The sequence below is a fragment of the Selaginella moellendorffii genome, unplaced genomic scaffold (genome assembly GCF_000143415.4).
Source record: "Selaginella moellendorffii unplaced genomic scaffold, v1.0 SELMOscaffold_18, whole genome shotgun sequence".
In the NCBI taxonomy this organism is placed as follows: domain Eukaryota; kingdom Viridiplantae; phylum Streptophyta; class Lycopodiopsida; order Selaginellales; family Selaginellaceae; genus Selaginella; species Selaginella moellendorffii.
In genome coordinates this window covers 1,858,755-1,878,047 of record NW_003314279.1, presented here as the reverse complement: position 1 = coordinate 1,878,047, position 19,293 = coordinate 1,858,755, and the positions used below count along the sequence as shown (strand labels likewise).

Genomic DNA, 19,293 nt, shown 5'->3' with positions numbered 1-19,293 from the left:
TCAGACTCAGTGTTCCTCCTTATCCTTCATCCAGAAGTCTGCCGTGGCGTTCCTGCATGGGGGACGTCGCAGCCCGGCCGTACAATGATAGCATGGGGTGGTGTGGTCACAAACTATTATCACTATCACTCCATATGTCGTTTGTAGTAACTTGTTCCCAAGTCCATTGTCATCATCAAAACAGATATAGACAGAGGTCTACAGCTTGATTGATCCATTTGATCAACTCGACACCACCTACTACTACCACCCAGTCTCAACATTTTGCATTCCCGATAACCACAACTACAATTCACAATCATTGGGGCTCCATATGATCAGCATTCAAAAGAACATGACTTTGTAAGGCTGGCAAACCACTCGTTGTTAATTGGTGATCCGAGACTTGGTTTCTGTTCATAAGCACGATACATATTCAAATCAGCTCAACAACTTAAATCTCCAACGACAACCTCACCTGATACTCATCTTCTGCACATGAAATACGAAGAATTAGCAGCAGAAGGCACAGGCACAGCACCTCTACACCAATTTCCTACAGCATTCCACAGCGGGATTTGTAGGCCGACCATCATGCAGGAAAACAAATCGGAATGCTCTTGGTGCGTTGGAGCATAATGCAGCTCGACAAGTCCTACAAGAATAAAGTGAGTGCCGAGGGCATTACCAAAGGCGATCATTTCCTCACAGTAGCATCTATGACTTACTTGCCACTCCAGCTTGCGAATGCGGCTCCGTGATGATTCTGTGAGAATGGCGCATCGCTCCTCCATTGCTCCGCCATTGTACACAACCCTCTTTAGGGTTTGTTCGGGGACCTGTGAACATTTTCTTGGGTTGACAGTGAAATCGTTGTCTTGGAATTCACAGTTCAAAACGGTTGGTTTGAAGCCTACCATGCTACGCGGCCTACGCCAGGTCTGGGAATTGAAATTGGGAGTGGCGAATTGGTGTATTGGTGAGGCACATTGGTCAGTTTGAAAGCGGGAACCTTTAGAAAACTTCGATAGTGATCTATAGTGAATTTGTCACCATTTTACAAACCCTGCAAACCAGAAAAAGTATACATTTTATATTATTTAGTGAACCTAAACCACATGAAACACTCAAACAACACTCAAACACGTTGTCGCTGTTTCTTTTTCTAAAAAGAATAAAAAATTAATTTGACTTGGCTTTAGTGTTAATAAAAGAATGGTTGATCTGAGTGAATTTGGCTGACTGGTTGCTAACTATGAATTGTGTTCGCGATCCAATCATCATATGGTACTGGTAAAAGTTTCAATTAATGAAATGACTTTTGAGAATTGATATTTTTATGATTGTTATTGAGTGAAGTTTTTAATGTATTTTCTTATGTTACATACAATCAGTCAAAGATGTCTAGATTGGAAAAGCACCCATAGAACAGTCGCGTGCAACAATGATCTGAACCGCAACAACAATCTCCATCAAAAATATATCGCCCCTCACTACCCGAGTAGTGAAATGTCAACTCTTCGCTGGCTGCAATATCTTTCGCGGCAAACATTGTTATGTGCCTCAACCTTCCATCATGGTGACCATAAGACACACACTCGATGTGGACGTTGCCACCATCACAACTATGGTTGACGAACCTGGCCACGTTGCCGTACTTTTCTGCATCTATCACAAGTTCTGGTCCAATTGCAAACTTGTAAGTGGAAGGCGAGCCCTTGTCTTCAAGCACCTCACCCACATATTCGCATACGAAACTGCCTCTGGGAATGGCTTCTTCTGCGTGGAGGCCCAGGCCTTTGCCCTCTGTCCTGAAAATCGCAAGTTTTTTCTGTATCCCCCTTTGAGAGCTCTTGTTGCAGCACTTCGATGAGCAGCTGCACCATGGTCCACATTCGTACACGATTGAACAAGGCTTGCCAAACGTCCTGAATGATGCGATGGTCTTCTGAACACAGTCACATGTGTCCGAACAATCGTTTTTGCAGCTACAACCTTCACTGCCTGCGTTCAGCATAGGCAGCTCAATGTGCTTGTTATAGACGGTGTAAATGAAGTCAGTCACAAAGTTGTTTGGGAACGAGACGAGTGGCTCTAACAAAGAGTGAGTATTTTGCGCATTTTCTGCAAGGAAAATAGGGTTACCGTGGTATAATGGTTCGCACCCTTTCTCCGGAATGATTAATTTTTGACTTAGTTAGAGCACCCGTTTAGTAAGCGGGAGGTCTTGAGTTCAACTCTCAATGAAAGCATGACTGCATTTAGGAATTCGGTCAAACACAATAGCCCTTTAAGATGGCCCCATGATCAACACACATGTAAAAAACAAAAAACAAGGTAACGCAGCCAGTTAGACCACTATTGCCAGGGATCACAGTCTGACTCCACACTCAAGCTCGACCAGGACGCATTCAGAAAGCTTGGAAAGTAGCGCGTACCGTACGCAATTGCATAGTCTGGCCGGAGTTGAATGGCTCGCAAGTAGGACTCCTGAGATTTACCAAGATTCTAAAAACCACAATCTTTAGACCGCTTACTAGGAACATGCCACATAACTTACTTTCAAGGCGTTCCCAAGATTCAAATGAGCGTTCGCAAAGTTTGGCTTTAATCGAATAGCCTCCTGCATGGATAAAAATTCAGAAAACATAAACTTTGCGTTTTCCAACCTGATAATAAGCAAGAGCTCTTTTGTAGTCCCCTGCTTCCATCAACAGGCCAGCAAGATTTGACCACGCAATAGCAAAAGTCGGCTGTATTCGGAAGCCATTAAGCGGTAACCAATGGCAGGCCGAAGTACGGCCGGCCGTAAGAATTACTGTAAAAAGGACTTTTGAGCATTTAGTTTTTACCCCACGCAAAGAAGTCGTCAATTTCATGACCGACCGACCTACCCCCGCGAACGTCTTGCTCCCGTCAAGTGAAAGGCAATAAAATCGATTAGCCACTAATCAATGTTATCTTTTGGAAATTTTCTTTCGATTGGACTTTTCTTATCATAGATTAACAATGTGATGGATTCGATTTCTCTGATTCCTTGTGCAACAATTCTTCGTGTTTGGTGGTGAAGCCAATTAAAAGAATAAATGGTGATACCCCAAAATTTGAAAATCAATACGAAATGTTTGCGCTCCCAACTGAATCAAGGGGCAGCATCTCCCAAATGTCTTGTGGGAGGTCAGCTTGACTTGTATAAAGAGCTAACAGTGGAACTTTAGCGTGTCAAAGGCTTGTTTGGTGTTCTAGTTTGTGATGCCATTGTCTGGGTCAGTGCACAAGAGGAAAGTTGCTGCACATCAAGACTATCAAAGTAGCATAATAGAGAGATAAATAGAATTTTGCATAAGTGGATCTAAACATTCTTCCATTCACCTGTGACTGGAATCTATGCGTGGGCTGTAACACAAATCTTCGTGCTTCTTGTCTTGTGTACATGTCTTTCTGTCCTGCTCTCCAGTATAGAAACACAGAAATTATGATTTGCATTAGGGCAGATTGACTTGAATAGTAGATAAACAGTAGGCGTGTAATGATCGAATATTGCAAGGATGTTGACTTTTCAGCTTATGTTTGAGCATATTCTAAGAATGTTCTCTTTTATGGTTGAGATTAAATCTTCTCAAGTAATCAATGGGTAAGATTTCCTAGTGTTTATAAACATTTGAATTGGAATTGAATTGTACAAACCTTTTATGCACAAACCCTAGTCACACAGAGAGGCACCCTCCTCTTCCATCAATTGCATGCCCTGGCACAGCATCATTTCTTGATGCTGAGTTATGTGGATAATGGGAGATCACTCTAGAAATTCATAGTTTTGTCCTTGCAATTAAGTGTGTGGCAATGTGATTGATCCAGGGTTGACGATGAGGAGTGAGGATGATTTTATGGTGACAAGCTTGATTGACATGTTGAAGAGCTTTTGGATGTCTAGACTAGTTTTTTTTTTTGTCTTTTTCTTTTTGCAAGACTAATTGGTTTGTTGAGATCACAAGCAAACCATAGAGCACTGATTCTATGAGTTTTTTTTTGTCTTCTTTTTTTTGCTTGCAAGACTAATTAGTTTGTTTAGATCATAGGCAATGATCCAAAGATCCTACTCATGGAGCTCATGGAACACTTAGGTAGTGACTTTTTTTTTTACTCTCTCCTCTCTTTTACCGAGTTGTTCAGTTTGCATATGGATCAAGAGGCTCTAATAGAAGCCTTGGATGTCCTCAATGCCAAGTGCTTAATTGGCAAATCCAATGATCCAATTCATTTCCTCATTTTGGTATTTTGGTATGTGGTGAACACAAAGAGCATGCATCAAGTTGCTCAGTTTGCATATGGATCAAGAGGCTCTAATAGAAGCCTTGGATGTCCAAGTGGTCGATGCCAAGTGCTTAATTGGCTAATCCAATGATCCAATTCGTTTCCTCATTCTGGTATTTTGGTATGTGGTGAATACGAAGAGCATATGTCTACTAGGTCTAGGTTCCCAGCTTGAGTTTGGGGCTCAACTCTGAGCTTAGGGTGCATGACCCTACACTCTGGTGTTGAGCTTGATTAATACATGCAATATTTTATAAATAATTTTAGCAAAATTTTCATCATGCAATTCTAAATTGAATTTTCCAATCTTGAAAAATAAAGTTTCATGAATTTTATTTTGATAATCCATAATTTTAATTGAATTTTTGATATTTTTAATTTTAATTTTTAAACAAAGGTCCATGCAATTCAAAACATAATTGCACATTTAAATGTGAGTTGCTATTATGAATTCAGAGAGAAAAAAATACATTTGATAATAGAGATAAAATGTTTGCCATAAAGTTTTTAGAACAGATAAGAAATGAACTCCTAATGCTTGAACTTTTACTGTTGCTAAGCTTATGTTACCATAGAAAAATTAGTAAGAAGAAGAAGAAGAAGAAAATTAATGACAAAGGTTTCATAAATTAAGGGGATGCATAGAAATCATGAGTTAGTTTTCAAGTATGTGTTTGACATCGATACCTATATTAAACACCACATACCATTCTCCTGATGCCTGGAACCCGGTAGAACAAATTAATAAAATAGTACCATGTATAGAAATAGTAATCATTACTTAAAAAGACAAAATGAATTTAGCTGAGTTGGCAACAATTATAATAATGACATGGCATTTTTAAAGGTTCAGCTAAATCCATTTTAAATAGAATCTCAGTTATATCAAAGCTATCATAACTACCCCCTTGTCAATATCTGACTTCAAGATAGAAAAATCACAAGGTTCTTAGAAGTGATCTCCATTCTCTAATCCTCACTAAATCACGTCTCTTGCAATCTTCACCAAATCACATCTCTCACTACTGCATGGTCACCTGCCACTCCAGGCTGAGCGTGTTGGGATATATCAAAAAATTTGTGTAACTTTACTCGCAAGCCAAGGAGAACTAAACAATCTGAAGTATACTTGCACTTTGAGTTGATGTTGTCCAAGCCTGATCAAGCCCGCACAAAAGGCCAGTCAGTCAGTCCAAAAATTATTGAGAAAAACAGTATCATTCCATTAGTGATTCCTGGCTCAACCTTGAATGCACAAATGATAGACAGTATCTACAAAGAAAGTTTAACATCTTACTGAATTCGCATCATGAAGCTCTAAGAATAAAGTGTTATCTAGAGCATACCGACCATCCAGCCAAAGCATCTCAATGCTGTAGGACTTAGAAAGAGTAAAGATTCGAAGAGAGTTTGAGACAGTAAGAGGCGGCCTGGAGCATGACTGGCAGCATAACTCATTGCAAACACAAACTCCCGCCATGGACTCCGTTTATCATCGTTACACTAGCAATAGCTCATGTCACCATCAGAAAACCTCACGTCATTGCTAAGCGTTCGATCGGTTTGGGCTCGAGATGGATCGCCCGGCGGGGACGTGGTTTTCGATGTCATGCCCGACGGGATAGTCTCTTGTACTGTGTCTGAGCTCAAGTGGAAGGTTCCACTGGAGCGTGGCCATTGCTCGTGTTCTTAGCGCTCCTGTGCCAGACGCCTTCTTGTCATCGCCACTGACTAACTTCAGGCGCCAGCGACAAGATTGTAGTTGGCAGCAGCAATAGCGCCCAGAATCGCGATTGCTCTTCTCCACCCTTCTTTGCTCCTCCACTGTAACCAGGCTTGCCGAGGTGAGCTTTTCTCCTTTCTATTTTTTCCTTTTCCTGGAAGCAGATTCTAACTCTCCCTTGCAGCTCGATCAATCGACTTTCCAAGCCAGTAAAGTAATGGCATCAGAAGTTGGAAGTATGCATTGCTTCCCTTTCTCCTGTGCTAGCTTTCAAGATTAACTCTTTTTTTTTCACTCTTTTCAGATGTTGTGAGCATCGCAAAACGGATTCCCTCCACCCCCACATCTACGTGCCTTATAGACGCCGCTTCTCTGTTCGACGTGAGCGACCCAGTGAGTAGCCTCTTTTTCACCTGGCTGCTGCTTCAGCTCCAAAGCATCAAGCAGCCCTTCGACTGGCTTGACGCTTTGAAAGCTCAAGCCATAGCCGGCGGTGGCGGGCAGCATGACAAGCTCATGCTCTTGCTTCTACACACTTACGCTAGTAGCCTCGTGCCGCTTAGTTTGAAGTGGATCAAGTGGTGCAACGATCTTTTCCATGAGCTCCTGCGGATAGAGTGGAAGTCTGTGGACGTCAGCTTTGGTGTTCGGCAGATATTGGAGGTAAGTCGTCCAAACGAAAACGATGGTGCTGTTTCTAATCGAAAAGTCTCGCTTGTTTTTTTTTTGTCCAGGAGCTCATGGCTGCTGGAGAACACGAATCATGGGACGCAAGCATTTGCGAGCATCTCAACCACTGGGTTTCCGTGCACTCGTCATCCCACTGCAATTCTCACGGTGCTGGTTTTATCACAGTGGATGCAAGTGTGTTGGTTGGCCAGCTTCTGTATGGCTGGATGCTGACAAGGAAAGGACAGAGCGACCATGCCATGCTCCTGGAACTTTGCTCCACGACCAAGAAGTCGATTGTGGAGCATGCCCAGTCTCTAGGAGCGGAATTCAGCAAGGAATGGGATCGGCTCCTCCACGCCGCTGCCACTGTCTTTGGCAAAGAATTCAGCAACTTTGTGATACTGTGCGAGAATGCATAGTGGAAGGAATCTGGCATGACCCATTTCTCAATGAGAACACTGAGAGCTTGGAAGGGACAGTTTTTTGATCAGCAGACTTTCCATGTAATGGTATAATAAGTCTAGAAAAGTAGTCTTTAGAAAATATAGTGTGAAAATTAATCATAGTGTACACATCTAGGATAGTCATCTCATTTAATAAATAATAGTCTATGCAAAAGTAAATACTCTTATTAAGTTTTGTTATAAAATGAGGTTTATAAAGGATTTTAAGATGTTTAGATAACACCCTTTTCTAACATTTTTTTAATATTTGTAAAATCTTAATCTTCTTTGGTGACCAACACCGAACAAGAATATTGATTAGATGAGTATCCTTAATTGGAATAGGATTAGGTGTTACAATATTAGCCACAGATAACAAGTCAAAGTCTAAAATATCAATATACTCCTTGAGTTGATCCCCTGTGCAACACAGACTATCTAAGGGATCTAGAGAGGGAATAAAGGAGCATGATGGAAACACAATAGGAAGTGATGAGGAGATAAAAGTGATGGAAACAAAGGTAGAAGAAGAGGGACAAAAGAAAATATGGTATCTGTGAAAGTTCTATACTTGATAACATCATGCTAAGAACCAAAGTTGAAACGTAATGAAACCTAAAGCCATACAACTCTACAATACCATGGCGAAGCAACTGAGTAGTGACTCCAGGGTGATATGGAGCTACTGTAGACTGAAGAAAATTTCCGTAAGTGTCAAGGAAGTTGTACAAAGACTCCTGAGTGTGGCCAAAGTCAAAAACAAAGATTGGAGCAGTGTTTTTGCCACCTTTGAGGGCTGCACCACCTTTTGCTCCCTAACTAGCATGCACGATGTCCAAATGGTGCTGTGAGGGTCTTAGATCCTTGTGTGAAGCTCCTTATTGGTGAGGAAAAAGACTTGGAGCTGAAATAGTGGATTGAGTAGTTGCAAGAGTGTCGTCTATTGAGCTTGTAGGGATCCATGATAAAGTACATGGATCTATGAGTGTGTCTTGGAAAGGCAAAGTTAGTAGAGAAGAGCAAACAGCATGATGCAAGTCTAAATAAAAGACATTGAGTAGTCGGGATCTCCTTAACAAGGGAAAATGCCACATTCTAAAACTTGTAAGATCCAAGGTGTTCAAGTGCTTTGACTGTAGGAGGTTGTGCTGCTGATGTCTTTGAGTTTCCTAGAGTCTCTTGATCACTGAAAGTCATCGCCATGACTGTTGGAATGCTAGAAAATGTCGTCACTCCCATCTGGCACATCATCACTTGCTATTTTCACATTATCCCTAGCTCCAAGCTTGACTAGAAACTTAGATGCTGCTATTGACCCAAGAAGCTTGGTCCTCAAATAAAGAGGCCAAGGAGTTGGTTGCTGTTGGTGGCACTCGGGAAAGATAACCACCTTTTGTGAACATATGCTGCAGAATGGAGCAAGGAGAAGAGCATATAGTTGATATATGGCTGGATAAGAGCCTCTTGAATGCCTCTCGAACTGCTGGAAGTGCCTATGCCTTAAGAAAAGAAGCAAGTTCTAATTGTGATGGGGATTGTATAGCACTAGTGAAAATGGCCATGGATGGTTCAGTAGTAGCATTGAATGTAGAAAAAGTGTGGATGCTGAATACCCCCATTTCTGGCAGTGATGGATCGTTGAGGAGCTCGAGGAAGACAACAGCAAGCTTGGCTGGAAATGTTGGATGTCATGGAGACTTGGAAGAAGTAGCAATAGGAGTAGGGGTTGGAGTTGGAGTTGTCTTCTGTAAGGAGTGGCTATGAGTGTTATACAGTTTGGTAGTCTTGATATGATCACTGATTTGCATCATTCCCTTATTCTAGTATGTCTTAGCATTTATTTGGAGGTGCCATGTGCATCCCAAGAAGATAAGATTGGTGAGGGAGTGGGAGTTTACATACTGGAAATGCACCACCACAAAATCCACCAATGATGAGATCCATAGGATTGATATAGGCACTTTGCAACATATACCCATGGGAATCATAGTATGGTTTGCAAAGGTTTTGAGGATGACGATTGTGTTGTTCTTGATCTGGAACCCAGCAAACTTTGCCAATGCCAAAGAGATGGCATTACTCCCTGATCCTAAATCCAAGAGTGCTTCTGCTATGACAATATCTTCCAAAGTGACTAATGCTATAAAAGTTCCTAAAGCTTATGTTGTTGTGGTGTCCATGATGTGGATCTCCTCTCTAGCATGAAGAAGAGGTTTGTTGGACCATGCAAGAGTTTCTAACTGCTATCCAATTCTTGGGACTGATCGTAAAAGTTGTCCGAGCAAAAGGGTGACTGAGCTGCGTAATAGCTGTTGCATGATGTATGTTAGAAGAGATGAAGATGTGGTAGGAGTCATGGAAGATGTACTAGCCAAGCTCGAAGAAGATATGTTGTCAAGCTAAGAAGGTCCAACATCAACTATAGGGGAGCCAACAAATGCCAACTTAAAAGGCAACTTGTATGTGATGGTTGGACCTAGTCCTTGTTAATAGCTAAGTCGTGCTCTTTATTGAGGTGGTTGAAGTGCAGAGTTACCAGCAAGTGGATGCTCCTGGACACATTGGCTCCTTGGAGGTTAAAGCTCTAGATGGAGGTGATAGCACTATTTTGTTGAGTGTGTACTAGCCTCACAATGGGTACACCAATGACAGGGTCATCTCAATGCTGTTTCTATTTGCTAAAATCTCAATGCCTTAAGTTCCTCAAGAATGGTAGTCTACTGTTGTTGGTGTTGCAAGAGAGTTTGTTATTGACACTCAAGGAGGTTTTTGTACTAGCAAAATTCAGTAATAGCAGATTCCAATGCTAGTGGCTATCTCTCTTTTGCAACTTTGGGTGTAGATTGGTGAGAAACTGTTGCAATCAGATGCTTGAGGAGGTGGCTGGATGGAGATTGGGCAACTTAGGAGACACCTAGAATGAGGCAAAGCTCCTTTTCAAGCTTCTTGGCATGCTCAAAAGTTGAACAACACTCAATATGCTTATACTTGAGAAGTTTGCATTGGATGAGTGGCTTTAGCCCCTAGACAAAGGTGGTAACCACGATTATCTCTATTAGGTCTGGGATCTAAGTGAGGTATAGCTTCTAGTGCTTCTTGAACTGCCAAATATACTCAATGACAAACTCATGTTGTGTTTGTAGGAAAGAAAAGAACTTGGTGTGAAGTTGTTGAAGATCCTTCTCCTATCTAAACATTTTGAGGAAGAGTATCTTCACCTCTATATATCATTCCTGCTCTATATTCAAGAATGACTCTACCCAAACTCAAGCTTGTCCATGCATCAATTGAAGAAAGTGGTTGTGCTTGCTTGCATCCATTGTGATTCCGTTTAAGTCATAAAAAACCTCAAATTTTACTATATGAATCCGTATTGGTGAAGCTCCTAGTGTGAAGAGAGGTAAATCCACACCCTGCTGTAGGATATAGACTGGATTAGCTGTCTCTACTGGTTGCTGTAAATCCCTAGTCAAAGCATCTGTTGGATTTAGTGAATCCTTCTCATCCGATATGAATCTATGGAAATCAAACTCTTGCCTTAAATGTGAAAACTTGCCTTTAAGAATGGAGACTAGTGCCTTCCAAATTGATCTTCTAGGTGATTATGAATGTGTTATCACCAGCATAAAATGTTTGAATCATTGCAAATGCCTAAATATGGTAAATGCTATGAAGTGATGCACCCAATCTAGCAAGTTGAATCGTCCTCAAACACCTAAGCAAAGCTTATAACCAAAATAAATGGTCATGAATGTTGCAAATTCCAAAATAAAATTCCAAGAGGCGTGAAAATGTTAAGGTATCTCTAAAAGAAACAAGTGTTGTGCTTTTCTATTAAAAACTCTTGGAATCACCTGGAAAGTGGCTCAATGTCACCCTAAAAAGCTAGATCATCCTCACACAAAGATTTGCAAAAGCAAAGTGTAAGATGGGAGAAAAAATCTTAAGAATAATAATCACACTCAAACAAGGATGAAAGTTAGTGAAGAACAATAAAATCTCATGAATTTAGATATCAAATTAGATGATGCAACATAAAAATGAGATATCACAAACGGATTTACAATCCTGATGTAAGAAATTGCAAGAAAGGCTAGAACTTTATATGCTAGAGAGGTATGCAACTTCGTTTATCATATGATGCTAGAGAAAATGACTTGAATTTGGCTTAAAACTCTATGAGAATATTGAAGTGATGACTCAAAAGAAAGAGCAGAGCAAAGCACACACGATACAACAAACGACAGTGAAAATAAGATTTAGACGCTCGAGAAATTGGCACTCAAAAATTGTTATAGTGTGGGGAAGAAAGAAACTAAAGTGTGATTAACAAAAAATGATGGAAATGCACAAATTTGGATGATGGATAACTCTGTCCATATCTTAAGACCACTTAGAAATAAGATTTTACAAAGATGCACAAAATTGGAGAGAATTCTCACTTTGCAAAGCTTCCATAATGAATTGTGTTTGCACGCTAAAAGAAAAATGCATACATGTCACAGCTCCCAACGAATTGGCCTCTAACAAACCACTCTTTGGATAGCTATTAGCAAGATTTAAGAGCCCATCAAACAAATTGGTACAATCTCTTCCTAGGATTCAAGCTTAGGTTGAAAAAAGATGGATGTAGGAAGAGGAATAAAAATTGAAAGAAAAATCACTAAAACTCCATTTCTCCACTAGATCACAAGTGCCTATACTAGATGGACGGAGAAGCCTGAGATCTACATACCCAAAAAAAGAGCCCTTCAAATGGGTCAAAGACAAAGGAGAAAACGCCATTGGAAACTGGCATTGCATGCCATAGCTTCAAGAAGATGAAATTTCACTCTAACACTCAAAAATCTCTCTATAAGGGTAATTTTACCACTCCTAGCCTACCCTCTCCAAGATTGCTACTCCAAACCTCATAGATCCTCTCCATCAATCAAGAAATGCTCCAGAAAGAAATAAGATATATGTTATGCTGGGTTTACCATGTTGAGGTATGGCACCTTGATCCTCCTCCTCTTTATAGCTTTGTTCATGTCCTAAGCTCTCTCCCTCTCGCCATACTTTAGCTTAACACACAAAATGCAAAACCTTTGATATTTGTGGTTTATATATGAATATTTTGAGAATTAGAATATTCCCTCTCCCTCTCTCAAGATGCCCATGGCTGCAATAAGGGAGTAGGAGTGGGAGTAGGAAGAGGAGTAGGAGTATGAGTAAAAGTGGGAGTGGGAGTTTTCTCTGGTTGCAATAAGGCAATTTAGTGGCAAAAGATAAAAAGAGTACTAGGTGGTGGTATAGTCATAAGAACACGCATAGGGTTAGCAAGTGCCCTAAGTTAGAATGAGGACTTATGGAGGTTATGCATGAGACTCTTCCAATTGGTTAAAGGCATAATTAAGTGATTAAAGTAGAATGAAAACTTGTAGTGTTAAGTGAACCCCTTGATGGTACTCAAGAAAGAAGGATGAAAGGATCATTGATTTATTTATATAAAGACCCTTCACTATTCACCTAATTCCTCATTTTTTAAAAGAATCTCAATATTCAGATTGTAAGCTCTTAAATTTGGACTTTTCAAGAGGTCATCCAGCCTAGTACTACTCAAACTCAAAAATGTTTAATCCTAAATATCTCAAAACCTTGAAAAAGAGGTGCACTCTTTTTTATAGGCCTTTTCCCTCTATATTTAAATCATTATAGATTGTCTTTTTAATCATTCTTTTTGGTTGCTTATAATCTATTATGCTTCCTTACAAGTTCATGCCCTCGTGAACAGAAGATAAAAGCTGTAGCTCTCTTGAGAATCCTGCTCTTTTAACACCCTACCCCTCGAGTCGACCCCAGCCAAAGGCAAATTGAACCTGCCAGATATCAATCTCAACATGTGGTATAATTCCCTTACCCAACCAATAAAGTTGGATTCAAGACCTCTCTGATACTAAATATAAACTTTTGAATTTAGACTTTTTGGGAGGTCACCCAACCTAGTACTACTCAAACGCAAGGATGTTTAACCTTAAGTATCCCAAAACCCTTAACCAATGGGAAAAACAGGTGCACTCTTTTTCATAAGCCTTTTCCTTGTATATTTGAACCCTATGGATTGTATCTCAAGTCGTTCTCTTTAGTTACTTATATAAACTTTTCATTACAACAACAGTAATAAGATGTTGTTGATGCTAAAGCCTCCAGCTAGGAAATGGAGGATGTTAATCTAGAAAATGCTAACAATGCTGATATGTGTGACCAACTTCATCATATGCCCAATAGTGGACATCATGGCTACAATCAATAAAAAGTGGAGCTAAAGAACATGTAGTGAGAAGTGGAAGAGATGATATTTCACAATATTGTACTAAATAAAGAGTATCATCAACACAACATTTTGTCAAAATCTTGTGTGATTTGTGCATACACTTGCTCCAGCCACAACATTCCTAACTTGCTCCCTCCTAACATATTTGGCTCCACACAAAACTGTCAAGAATCCCCCAATTCTTGCCACATTCCTGACCTGCAGACCACATTCCTGACTCTCGAGACACTTCCCTATTCCTGACTCTCGAGATACTTCCCTATTCCTGACTCTCGAGACACTTTCCGATTCCTAAGTCTCGAGCCATATTCCTGATGATGATGTGGCGCCTCCTCGACCACAGCTATATTTAGGCCGTCCTCGATCCAAGAGTGGTGGAGCTTCATCAACCTATAGTATATATAGGTTAGCCTTGTTCCATTTTTCCACAATCTGAATCAACGCCAGTCTAAGGCTTCTTCGTTGTTTCCACTAGCTTTTTCTCTTTGTCTTTTTGCATTTTCCAGTCTTGATCTTGTCAGGGGTCTTGACAGTTTGATTCAGATTGTGTTTTTTCATTTTTTGATTTAGCTCATTTTGATTGTTTGATTACCTTTGCCTTTTTTTCCCCCTTTCTTTCTTTCTTCTTGCCAATGGAGTCTCCAAGCCATCCTAATTTCTTTGCTGAAGTCCTTGCAAAAATCCAGTCTGAGAATACCGAGCTGAAGGCGACCCTTCTTCGCATGCAGCAGGAGCTTGCTTCACTTTCGGCTCAAGGATCCAGTAAAGTTCCTGAACCAAAGGTGAGCTTCCCGGCGAAATTTTCAGGCAAGCGTTCGGAGCTTCGCGGATTCCTGAACCAGATGGAGTTGATCTTCGCACTTCAACATCGGCGGTACCCTACTCCCGAGTCTCAAATCGGCGCGATTGGGATGTTGCTCGAAGGTGCAGCTTTGTCATGGTTTTCTCCTCTTCTGGAGAAGAGCATGAAAGGGGTCGTGGTTCCAGAGCTGATGGATCTTCAATTGTTCAAAGAGAAGCTCGAAGCATGTTTTGGCGAGACGGATTGGGTTCGGGCTGCTACCACAAAGATGAGACGTCTCTCTCAGGGGTCTCGTCCTGCCTCGATCTACGCTGCCGAGTTCCAACTCCTTGCTTTGGACACTCAGTGGGATGAGCGGGCCCTGATTGACCAATTTCGTTTCGGCCTCAACAACGGTGTCAAGGATTTGTTGGTCACCATGGAGGATCCCAAGGACCTGTCGGATGCCATCAACAAAGCTGTTCGATGTGACAATCGTCTCTTTGAACGTCGTCAGGAAAGTTGCCACGCCGCTGTTTTTCCGTCCCAAACTCAGGAATCCCAGCTTGAGTCTTCAGGGCATACTCCTGAACCTATTGCTCCGGTTCCGATGGATATTTCTGGTACTCCCCGACTCATTAGAGGGAAGTTGAGTCCTGCTGAGAAGCAACGTCGAATATCTCATAATCTTTGCCTCTATTGTGCTGATCCTAATCACAAAGCAGCTGTATGTCCCAAGAAGCCTCCTCGACTGCTCGAGTTCACTCTGCCTCAAAGTCCACCTCTATTACAGTCGCGAAACGAACCTGTCCAAACAGAGTAGGAGCTGTCTGTTTGGACTCCCCGAATAAAAATCACTTTTCTTCTTTATCAAGCTCCTCACCACCTTTCATCAAAGCCACCACCAATTCCCGCAACTTCTGCATCCCATGTCTCCTTTCTTTCACCGGACAATCAAGACTCAAGGCTCTGGCGTTACTAGACTCGGGTGCAACTTCCTGCTTCATGGACACGGACTTTGCTACCCGACATCACGTTCCTCTTTCTCCTACCATACGGGATTTGAGGGTTGAAGGCATCGGCGGGCATTTTGTATCTCCATCTTCTGGACTTAGGGAAACGTTGCCCGTTCGAGTACACATAGGGTCCACCGTCACCAATATCGCCTTCAACATCATCAACAGCAAGTCCTCCTCTGTGGTGCTTGGTCTTCCTTGGTTCCAACTACATCAGCCTCAGATCTGTTGGAAGGAATTACAGCTCATCTCTCCCACGGCTTCCCCTGCTGTTCATCGAGTCCGAATCAGGAAAAGTTCCCTAAACTCGAATCAGGGTTCTGTTCCTGACTCTATAAAGTTTTCACCCTCTTCTTTTTCCTCTCTTTCATCTTACACTGGACCGTATCCTTGTCTCATCAGTCCACTTAGTCGTACGCCTCCTCCTATCTCCACAATCACTATGAAAGAACTCCTTCATGAAGAACCTCTTTTTCTTTTTGCTTTGCATGTTTCTCCTGTTAGTCTTCCTGAGAAGTATCATGATTTTGGGGATGTGTTTGACAAGAAAAAAGCTAGTGTACTGCCTGTTCATCGGCCTTATGATTGTCCCATTGATTTACAGAAAGGAGCGTCACCTCCGTGGGGGCCTATCTACGGGTTATCCCCGTCCGAGCTTAAGGCCCTCAAAGAGTATGTGGATGAGAACCTTGCCTCGGGGTACATTCAGCATTCGCAGTCCCCGGCTGGAGCGCCTATCTTTTTTGTCAAGAAGAAGGATGGGAGCTTGCGGCTAGTCATCGACTACTGAGGTTTGAACAAGGTGACTGTTTGGAACCGTTATCCGCTGCCCCTGATCTCAGACCTGTTGGAACGCCTCGACAGTGCCCGCTTCTTCACCAAGATTGACCTCTGTGGAGCATACAACCTGATCCGGATCCGGCCTGGTGATGAGTGGAAGACTGCATTCCGAACCCGCTATAGCCACTTCGAGTACACTGTCATGCCATTTGGCTTGACAAATGCTCCAGCAGTTTTCCAACACATGGCGAACGACGTCTTTCGGGAGTTTCTTGATCAGATGGTGATTGTCTACCTCGATGACATCCTCATCTACTCAAAAATTCAGGAGGAGCATGGCGAACATGTACGCAAGGTGCTAGCGAAGCTGCGAGAACATGGCCTATACGCGAAGCTTGAGAAATGTTCCTTTGATCAGCAGTCTGTGGAGTTCCTTGGGTACATTGTCACTCCTGAAGATATCACGATAGATCCTGCCAAAGTCAAGACTATTCTCGAATGGGAGCCTCCACAATCAATGTCGGACGTTCAGGTTTTCCTTGGCTTCGCCAACTTCTACCGCAAATTCATTGATTACTACTCTGACATTGTCCTTCCTCTCACATATCTCACTCGCAAGGATGTTCCCTTCTCTTGGTCTGCTGCTGCCCAGCAGACTTTCGACACACTCAAGGCGGCCTTCAGTTCTGCTCCTGTCTTGATCCATGCTGATTCCTCACAACCTTTCTTCATCGAGGCTGACGCCTCTGACTTTGCCATTGGTGCTGTGCTGTCTCAACTCGGAGCGGATCACGAACTTCATCCGGTCGCTTTCCATTCTCGGAAATTCCAGCCTGCGGAGATCAATTACGAAATCCACGACAAGGAGCTCCTTACCATCGTGGATTCCTTTGGAGAGTGGCGCCGTTTCTTGGAGGGGGCGAGCCATCAAACAACAGTCTGGACGGATCACAAAAATCTCAAGTACTTTGCCACTTCCCGAGTTTTAAGCCGTCGTCAAGCAAGGTGGGCACAATTCCTGAGCCGGTTTGACTTTGTTATCAAGTACAGACCTGGAAAGTTTCAAGGCCTTCCTGATGCTCTTTCAAGGCGCTCCTATCTCAGTCTCAGGCCTGGTAATCCTGCCTTCAATCAACAGGATCAAGTTATCCTCGGTCCTGATCGGCTTCAAGTTATGGCAATTTCCCTGGCCCCTCAGGACTCCTCCTTGATGGATGCAATCAGAAACGATCTTCAATCCGATGATCTTGCTAGCGACATTTTCCCCCATCTTCAAGCTGGACACCCAGTGACTCCCAATTGCCGGCGATTTGACGAGTTCGAGTTCTTAGATGGCTTATTGTACCGTGGGGAGCAGCTTTATGTTCCTGAAGGTGATGCTCGAAGGTTGGTCCTGATGGCGTGCCACGATAGCCCGATTGCTGGTCACTTCGGCATTGCGAAAACCTATGAGCTAGTTGCACGGGACTTTTGGTGGCCTCACATGGACGACTACATCAAGCTTTTGTTACCTCCTGTGACACTTGTGCCCGGAATAAGGTACCTCGCCACCTTCCTTTAGGTTTGCTTCGTTCCCTTCCGGTCCCTTCAGGTCCTTGGGAATCCATCTCCATGGATTTCTTGAGTGATCTTCTGAGTTCTGGAGGCTTCAACAGCATTTTAGTCGTGGTGGATCACTTCACAAAGATGGCGCACTTCTTGCCATGTACCAAGGAGTTTTCGGGCGAGGACATGGCAAAACTGGTATTCAGGGAAATTTTCCGACTTCATGGGATTCCTACAGATGTGGTTTCGGATCGAGGGCCTCAGTTCATCTCTCATTTCTGGCAACGGTTTTTGCAGCTGCTTGGAGTGAAGGCCAACCTCTCTTCGGCATATCATCCTCAAACTGATGGGCAGTCCGAGCGAATGATTCAGACGTTGGAACAATTCTTGAGGTGCTTCATCAACTATCATCAGGATAACTGGTTCGATATCCTTCCCCTTGCTGAGTTCTCCTATAACAACTCTGTTCACTCCTCTCTTCGAGTTTCCCCCTTCTTTGCAAACTCTGGCCGAAATCCCCAATTCAATCTCTCACTTCCTTCTCCATCTGAATCCTCTCGTTCAAATCCCCGCTCTAAAGCATTTATCTCCAACCTCCAGGAAATCCACAACTCCATCTCCTTCCACCTCCATCGTGCTCAGGAATCTCATAAAACATTTGCCAATGTCCATCGTCAGGATTGTCCCCCTTACAATATCGGGGATAAAGTCTGGCTCTTCAGGCGAAATATCTCCACCACCAGGCCCTGTCCAAAACTCGATTTCAAACGCCTTGGTCCTTTCCCTATCACTGCCATCATTAATCCTGTCACTTATCGCCTTGCACTTCCCTCCTCATATCAAATTCAATTCCAAATCGGGTCATTCCTCCGCCTCCACCAGTGCAGCTCGAGGATGGGTCTGAGTACGAGGTTCAGGACATCCTTGATTCCAAGATTTCATGGTCTAAACTCTACTATCTGGTGGACTGGAAGGGTTACGGACCTGAGGAACACACTTGGGAACCTGCGGACAACCTGATTCATTCTCCTGACCTTGTTCAGGACTTCCACCGACACTATCCTTCTCGTCCCAGTCCTCATTCTTTTTCTCCATCTCCCATCCATCGCCGCTCATCTCATCCTCCTCTTCGTTCTCGTTCACATCCTCGTTCCACTCGTTCTTGAGGAGGGGGTGCTGTCAGGAATCCCCTAATTCTTGCCACATTCCTGACCTGCAGACCACATTCCTGACTCTCGAGACACTTCCCTATTCCTGACTCTCGAGATACTTCCCTATTCCTGACTCTCGAGACACTTTCCGATTCCTGAGTCTCGAGCCATATTCCTAATGATGATGTGGCGCCTCCTCGACCACAGCTATATTTAGGCCGTCCTCGATCCAAGAGTGGTGGAGCTTCATCAACCTATAGTATATATAGGTTAGCCTTGTTCCATTTCTCCACAATCTGAATCAACGCCAGTCTAAGGCCTCTTCTTTGTTTCCACTAGCTTTTTCTCTTTGTCTTTTTGCATTTTCCAGTCTTGATCTTGTCAGGGGTCTTGACAAAAACAAGAAACTTTGGAAGCGAATGCCAAATTGTATTATTAATTCAGGCGGCCATTGATAAAGACAATATAATTGTTGGAAGGTATCATCATAATCATTAGCATACGTAAATGCACATTTGAAAAAATTCAAGAGAAAGCTCCAATTTGCATGAGTGGTTACACTTAAACTATTGTCCC

The 19,293-nt window shown here is 42.6% G+C and overlaps 1 protein-coding gene and 1 long non-coding RNA gene across 2 annotated transcripts; both read right to left on the bottom strand.

Annotated features, from left to right (window-relative positions):
• Positions 1–264: 264 nt before the first annotated feature.
• LOC9640601 lies at positions 265–775 on the bottom strand. Its single transcript, XR_002992611.1, has 3 exons — positions 708–775; positions 458–634; positions 265–392 (listed from the first exon to the last, which is right to left on the bottom strand). It is a non-coding gene; the product is annotated as an uncharacterized LOC9640601 (long non-coding RNA).
• A 594-nt stretch (positions 776–1,369) lies between these two features.
• LOC9650363 (histone-lysine N-methyltransferase SETDB1-A) lies at positions 1,370–2,532 on the bottom strand. Its single transcript, XM_002971910.2, has 2 exons — positions 2,517–2,532; positions 1,370–2,103 (listed from the first exon to the last, which is right to left on the bottom strand). Exons 1-2 carry the CDS (start codon positions 2,530–2,532, stop codon positions 1,370–1,372), a joined length of 750 nt encoding a protein of 249 aa, XP_002971956.2.
• Between the last annotated feature and the right edge of the window lie 16,761 nt (positions 2,533–19,293).